The following is a 7,579-nucleotide window of genomic DNA, read 5'->3' as shown; positions in this document are numbered from 1 at the left end:
CTCCAGGACTCACCTCCACACCCCCTAAACTTGGAGAGTTCCTGCACTAGAATCTGCATTTAATCACTCCCAAAGTGCTGCTCCAGATGCCAAAGATGTGAGTCAGCTGTGCTTCGTGAGCTCTGTTTGTGCACTTCAGACAGACACAGGCATGAACCCAGTGGCATTTTCACCTCTTTTATTATACACAAAACATGAGCACAAAGTTCTACTGCGGGGGCTGACCACGTCCACGACCGAATCCACCTCTCTGCAACAGCAAAAGGAGAGTGTTAGAAATCACAGTGTCAAATAATGACAGCAAAAACAAACATCAAAGCTCTCTGATGGCACAGGTCAGCCAGGTGAGCGGCACCAACATCAACCCATTCCAGGTGGATCACACCTAAAATACTGCTATTTTTGAAGTATAAAACCATGGATCTGCAAAGAGCTCAGCTTGCTCTCAAACTTGACAGTGGCCTCTGTCCCACCACATCCTTTCCCCACAGCGAGCAAGCTGCCTGTGAAGGGTGAGAGTTTCCAGCCCCTCTAACACCCTCAGAATCCCACAGGCAGGACTTTCCAGCTTCTCCCACCAAAGCCTTCAAAAAAGGAAGCAAAGTTCAAATGCAAACACTCACAAACTGGAATTCCGTGGCTGCTCCAGCACCAGCCTCAGCCTTCTTGTCAGCACCAGCTGCAGAAAGAGAAGCAGTCAGTGCCCACAGAACCCCCTGGCTGGGAGCAAAGCTTTAACCATCCCACAGAACTAAGCTTTAACCATCCCACAGCAAAGCAACAGCTGTAAATGAGCACGTTTGAGTTACTGAACCAACCCCAGGGAAAACAGCTCAGCTGGACAAATCTCCAGCACACCTCCCACCCACCCTCACATACAGACTCTAAGCTGTGCCAAGAGGCTCATCTTCCCCTTTTCTCCTTGAGAGGAGCCCTAGAGCTGGGACAATTGTCCCTGAGAGGGGCACACTCACGTGGCACAGCGCTGCGGCGGTACGTGTCCCGGTCAGCCTCGCCCCGCGTCAGCCGCGCCGGGCGCTCGCCCTCCAGACCTGCAACACAGAGCACAGCCTCAAACTCTGCTCTGCCAGGGCACAAACACAAACCTCCTGCAGCCCAAGGTGCACAACAGCACCGGGTGTGACAACAGTGCTGCACCTGGGGCAGCTCAGGGAGAATAAACCTAAGGAGAACGGTAATTTATGAAAGGGAACTTCACTTGAAGGGTGAAATCTGCTCAAGTGTCCCAGCTTGTGGCAGGGTGGAAGTTAAATAATGTGAGAAGTGGGTTTACAGCATCATCTCAACAGTCTTCTGGTCATCAAGCTAGTGCTGAATGTTATTGTTGGTAAAAATCCCAGAAATAGTGGGAATCTGCCATGGTCGACAAGCCTGAGCACAGCTGAGTCCCAAACTGCAGGACAGAATTCTCACCCCAACCTGAAACAGACCCACTGTCAGTACCCCAAATCCCCCCACAGAACACATTCAGGACAGTAAAAGCAGATTGTTTGTGGGATTTCAGATTAATACCAGACAAAACTGCTGCAGGAACACCCAGCTGTGGTGGGAACACCTCATCTCAGGGCCTGGGATGTGTCCCTGGAGCCCAGGCTGGGGTCTGCCCACCCAGGCAGGACCCACTGAGGGGCAGCTGTGCCCTCCTGCACGTCCACATGCATTGGTTTGGCCATAAAAACCCCAGTTCTTGTAATAATTCTTTTACTCCACCACCTCTGTGTCTCCCAGACTGCTGCTGCCTCAAGCAAGTCATCCATAGCAAGAAAGAACACCAAGTGCAATCCTTCCAAAAATCCCTGCCCAGATGGGGCTGAGGAGGGTCCCAGTCCCAGCACCAGGACAATCCTGTGACACCACACACAGCTCCTCCTGCACAAACCCCAGCCAGAAGCTGCCACCCCTCCCTCCCTCCCAGCAGGGATGCAGCTCCCTTAAGCTCACTGGATAAACACAGCATCTAAAGAACAAATCTTGGAACATGCAAGCAACTCAGAGATCAAAGAAAGCAGCATATTCCCAGCTTCTCTGCAATTCCTTCCTTTGAAGCAGGTGATGCTCCCGTTTTGTTTGGCTCAGACACAAATTGCAGCAGCTGGGGGTAAACTGCCAGCACCCCCTGGCCCCAGCAAAAAAGCACAACCCCTGTGATCCTCCAGAACCAGAGCACATCTGGCTGCACCCCCTGCACCTGGGGGTGTGAAAACCCACCAAGGGAAAAACAGAGCTGCAAGTCCAACACAGAGAATCACAGAGCAGCTGGAGTTCATCTGGAGATCACCCCCTCTCAAGGCAGGGTCACTCAGAGCAGGTGACACAAGAATGTGTCCAGGTGGGTCTGGAATGTGCCCAGAGAGGGAGACCCCACACCCTCCCTGGGCAGCTGTTCCAGTGCTCTGCCACCCACATGGAAAGTTCTCCCTCATGTTGAGGTGGAACTTGCTGTATTTTAGTTCCTGGCTACTGCTCCTTGTCCTGTCATTGGGTGCCACTGAACAGAATCTGGCAGCATCCCCTGGTACATCCCCTGGGCATATCTGTGGGTATTTGTCTCCTCTCCTCCATCCTAACCAGGCCCAGCTCCCCCAGTCTCTCCTCACAGAGATGCTCCAAACCCCTCAGCATTTTTGTGGGCTCTGCTGCTCCTCCAGCACGAGTCTGCGGTTAACCTTTAACAACGAGCCCTAGTGTCCCTGGGGAAGGCAGAGTGGGGACACCCAACACAGGTGACACCCAACACAGGCCACAGGTGATGCCAGGTGGGGCTCACCAGCCCTGGACAGGACCTCCTCCACATCCCCATCTCAGCAGGTGTGTTCCCAGCAATCCCAGTCCCTGGGGATGGCCAATCCCCATTCAGAGCCTGTCCCTGTGTGCCCCAGCTCTCCCCACCCTTCTCAGTCAACTTCCAGCTGAAAAATCCACAAACCCCAACCACATTTCCACGCTCTGCTCACAATTTCACACCCAATCCCCGCAGATCTGGCAGTGCCCTGACTGCCCAGCCCCCTGTGCCCACCCCAGCTGACCTTTGGGTCGGGGCCTGCCGGTCTCGGGGCGGCTGCGGCGCAGCGTGGCCGGGACGATCTCGGGGGGCAGGTGCAGGTAATCCCGCAGGTACTGGATGCCCTCGTTGGTCAGGTACCAGTAGAAGTGTCTCCAGGCAAACTGCTCCTTCACGTACCCTCGGGACTTGAGGGACTGCGGGGACAGTTCCCAGTTACTCCCAGTTCCTCCCAATCACTCCCAGCTCCTCACAGACATCAGGGTTCAGCAGGGCAGAGGGGAACAGGGACAGGGGACCAGGAACGATTCACAGGCAGGGGAATCCAGGCAGCACCACCCCAGGGACCCCCACTCCCATGCCCCTGTCTCCCCCCCTTATCTCTGTCCTTCACTGAAGCAGCTTCTCTGAGCATTGGCTTTTTACCAGAACAGGCAGTCAAGACTAAACAGCTGTTTTTAAACTATAGACTTAAAGATGTACATTTCACCTAAACCAAAATGGATTTCTTCTCTGGAAAATTTCTACTCTGCCTCACCCCCAAGCCCTCCCACCTGCATGGCTTTCATGACGTGCAGGTTGGGCACGTTCTTGTCCACCAGCTCGGGGTGCTTGGGCATGTGCACGTCCTTCTTGGCCACCATCACGCCCTCCTTGAACAGCAGCTCATAGATGGCGATTCGGTTCTTCTTGGGCATCAACATCTGCACAGGGCACAGCAAACAGGGCTCGGTGACATTCGGGCACCAATATCTGCACCGGGGACAGCGATCCCGGTGCCCCCCGAGCTGCCCCGGGACGGGAAAAACGAGCACTCCCAGCTTATGCTCCTTAAATCATCCCGCGCACACCGGGCACAGCGGGGGCAGCCCCGCCAAGGATGCTGTTGGTGCTGCCGTTAAGTCAAACTGAACTCGGGAACCGGGAGCCATGGGAGATTCTCCCCCGTCCGGGAGCCGGAACCAACCCCGGCAGCGCCCCCAGCACGGGAAATCGGCTACGGGCGGCGCTCCCGGACCCGCCGGGCCCGGGGCTCTCCGTGCTCGGGCACGACTGACCCGCGGCGGATCACGGAGCACCCCCGCGGCAGCGCCCGGGCCGGGAGGCCCCGGTGCCAGCGCGGGCCATCCCGCACCACCCCGCGGCCCGGCGCCCCCAATCCCTCCCTCCCCGCACGGCCGGGCTGGAGCCCCGATGGCGGAGATGCCCCGCGGGGGTGTCCAGGCCCCGGGATGGCGGCGATGCGCGGCCGATGGCCCGAGCGCGGCCTCACCGTGGCGGTGGCGGCGGGGCCCGACCGGAAAGGGCTGCGCGTGCGCCGGACCGCCGCTTCCGCCGCGCCAAGGCCCCCGGCGGCGGGGGTGGCCGCGGCACTGCCTGAGAACGGGCGGCCCGCTGCGGTGCCTGATGGGGACAGCGGGAGACCCCCACCCCCCCTACCCCGTGTCACCCCCAGCCGTGCCATCCCCGTGTCACCCCCAGCCGTGCCATCCCCACATGTCCCCAGCCGTGACATCCCCGTGTCACTCCTGTCACCCCCGTGTCACCCCCAGTCGTGCCATCCCCGCACATCCCCGGCCGTGTCATCCCCGCACGTCCCCAGCCGTGCTATCCCCGTGTCACCCCAAGCCGTGCCATCCCCATATGTCCCCAGTCGTGACATCCCCGCACGCCCCCAGCCGTGCCATCCCCGCACATCCCCGGCCGTGCCATCCCCGTGTCACCCCCAGCCGTGCCACCCGCAGCTCCCGCCGTGCCCGGTGTCCCTCGGAGCGGGGCTGTGACGCCCTGCCCGGGATCCCGGAGAGCCGCGGGTCTCAGCCCAGGCCGAGGGCTTGGGGCTCCCGGAGCACCGGAGCGCTCCGCTCCCCTCACCGGCCCGGGAGCCGCGGTTCTCTCGAGCGGGGCTCTCGTTCCCGAAGGGTTTCACTGCAGCCGTGTCCCCTCGGGCACACCCCGTGTCCCCCCGGCCCGTTCTGTCCCGCCCGGTTTGGAGGTTCGAACCCCCGGGAGCGAACGGAGCGGGTCCGGGGGAGGGGGACACGTCCCGAACACGGCGGGCACCGGGCGCCCCGGAGCAGGGCCGGGGGGCAGCAGGAGGGGCGGGGGGACCCCCGGTGCCCCGGGGCTCATCGCCGTCCCCTCGGCGGGCGCGCTGTCACCTTGCGCGGCCGAGGAGCCGCCGCGCCGGGCCGGGGATTGGTCGGCTAAAAATGCCGCCCTAATCTCCGAGCTGATCTTTACCCCCTCCCTCCGCCCCATCTGCCGCGACCTGCCCGCGATGCGCAGCGCCGGCCCCGGGAGAGGCTCCGCCGCTGTCCCCGCGGCCCCGAGGTACGGCCGGCGGGGCGGGCGGGGGGCGCGGGGCTGTCCCGGGGGGCACGGGGCTGTCCCGGGGGGCACAGGGATGCCGGGCACCGGGGCGCTGTCACATCGCTGTCCCCGCCGGTGTTTGAACCGGGTCCGCGCCCGACCCGCTTTAAGTGATTCCCAACTCGTGCCGGACCGTGCCGGGCGGGGAACGGGAGGGATCGAGGGATGCGCCGCGTTCCGGGAGCTGCCCGGTGCCATCCTGGGGCTTTGCTGCCGTGTCCTCCCCGCCTTTTCTTCCTTTCGGGGGCACCGTGGCCGGAGCTGGGGCGAAGCTCCCTCGGGGTGACCCCAAGGATGCTGCGACAATTGCGGCATCACCCCGGCCCGTCCCGCGGGGCAGGAGCTGTCCCTGCTGGCCCGGGCACGCTGCAGGCACTGTCGCTGTCGCTGTCCGTGCCTCTGCTGCAGCAGATCACAGCTCCTGCACCTCCCGCCTCGGAAATGGCAAAGCAAGTGCTTTGCTAAACGGATTAGAGCTCTCCCGGCAGCCTCCCCGGCTGCTCCCGCATCCCTCGGCCCCCGCGTCGCCTTCCCCGGGCAAACCCCATCCCTAAGCCAAGAGGCCGTGGATACAGCACGGCAGAGATCAGGCACTGCGGCTCCCTGACCCCCAAACCCCGCCTGAAACCCCGAGGGTCCTTCCCCCTCCTGGGGTTTTGTGCTCCCTTTGCAGGAGCGCAGAGAAAATCGGGGAATTCACCCGGCAGAGGCTCGGCCGGAGCTGGAGGTGCTGCCCTGCCCCGGGGTCCGCACTGATCTGTGCCCCCCTGGCCTCTTTCTCTCCCTCCTCTTCCTCCTCCCGGGATGTGCGGCCGCCGGAGGGGCTGCGGCAGGACGGGAGCGGGATTGAACCGTGAAAGGATTGAGGGAAATGAGCCCAGGCTCTGGCAGGGACCGACAGTGACGTGCACAAGGGACGGGACAGCAGCAAAGCGTGTCAGCACCGACCGGGGCCACGTCCCGAGCCCGCAGCCTGGGCTGGGCTCTGTGCGGGATCCCCCTCGCTGGGAATGCCCCGTCCCCAGCCGTGCTGCTCCCTGCCCGGGCTCCTCCAGCACAGCGCCTGGCACGGCTCTGCCCGGGGACAGACTTTGTCCCGGGGGTGCCAACCTGGCTGGAGTTTGTGCAACACCTTGAAGGCAAACTCCGGACCTGCTGAGCTGCTGCGGATGATGCTCCTGGAGGAGGAGGAGAGGAGAGGCCGCATCCAGCCCGCAGCTTGCAGGGGCGGCCAAGGCAGTGTCCGTCTGTCCCCGGCGTGGCACAGCAGGCGGGACCGGGGGCAGCGAGCCCCAGCAGCGCCGTGCCCCGGGGGGAATGTGCGGGCTCCTCGGGCAGCTGCCTGCAGCCAGCCCCACGCTGCTTCCCGGGAAAAAAATGGAGCCTTTATGTCCCTGCCCCAGCCCCTTCCCCGGAAGGGCTGGGAGGATGCCCCGGCCGGTCGCAGGCAGACAAGAAGGGAATTGTTTCGGTGGGATTTGGGTTTCTGGGAGCACCTGCCCCGCGCGGGGCCCTCCACAATGGCTGCCTGTCTGCCGCAGAGCCGCCAATTATCCTCCGCGGCTAATTAGAGATGCAAAGTAGCGCTTGCATTCTCCCAGCTCCCCGGAGGGCTCCTGGGACCGGCGGCACATCCGCAGCGGCGACGCAGCCCGGGCATGGGGCGAGCGTGGGGCACTGGCCCCATCCGGCCCCCAAACCGCAGCTGCCGCTCTGCCCTGCCCTGGGCAGAGGCACTGGAGGGCAGGAATGGGCTCGGGATCCTCGATGCCCTCTGCCCCCAGCCACACCAGCCTTCCCTGGACCGCCCTTGGGCTCTCCCAGAAACAGCTGAGCCCCATAACTCGGGGCTCTGCCGGGATTTAGGGAATGCATTTCCCCTCCTTGCTGGGAAGGCAGACGGGAGCTGGCTGTGCTCAGACCCCCCCGTTCGTGCGAGGGCCGGCACTCCTGCCTGGCTGATGGGCAGGCGGCTGATCCCTGGTGGCATCTCCTCATTCCTGCCTGCTCTGGCTCGCCGGGATCACGGTGTGGGCTCATGTGCTGTGACTTCTCCGTTTGTGCTCACGGAGCTGTAATTCCAGAGAGGCAAGTGGCCCCATAAATCAGGGCTTATTTCCTGCCAATACCGTCTGCTGCTTCCCACAAGGAAACTCATTTACAGGAGGAGAAGTGACTTACCAC

At 62.5% G+C, this 7,579-nt stretch overlaps 1 protein-coding gene across 1 annotated transcript; it reads right to left on the bottom strand.

The window, feature by feature from the left end:
* Positions 1-161: 161 nt before the first annotated feature.
* On the bottom strand, positions 162-4,385 carry RPS10 (ribosomal protein S10). Its single transcript, XM_066565248.1, has 6 exons — positions 4,296-4,385; positions 3,577-3,726; positions 3,048-3,219; positions 975-1,052; positions 624-679; positions 162-250 (listed from the first exon to the last, which is right to left on the bottom strand). Exons 2-6 carry the CDS (start codon positions 3,724-3,726, stop codon positions 209-211), a joined length of 498 nt encoding a protein of 165 aa, XP_066421345.1. The 5' UTR covers positions 4,296-4,385; the 3' UTR covers positions 162-208.
* Positions 4,386-7,579: the final 3,194 nt, after the last annotated feature.

Source organism: Molothrus aeneus, chromosome 24, assembly GCF_037042795.1.
Source record: "Molothrus aeneus isolate 106 chromosome 24, BPBGC_Maene_1.0, whole genome shotgun sequence".
Lineage (NCBI taxonomy): Eukaryota > Metazoa > Chordata > Aves > Passeriformes > Icteridae > Molothrus > Molothrus aeneus.
The sequence above is the reverse complement of the archived record's forward strand: the minus strand, read 5'-3'. Positions and strand labels throughout refer to the sequence as shown.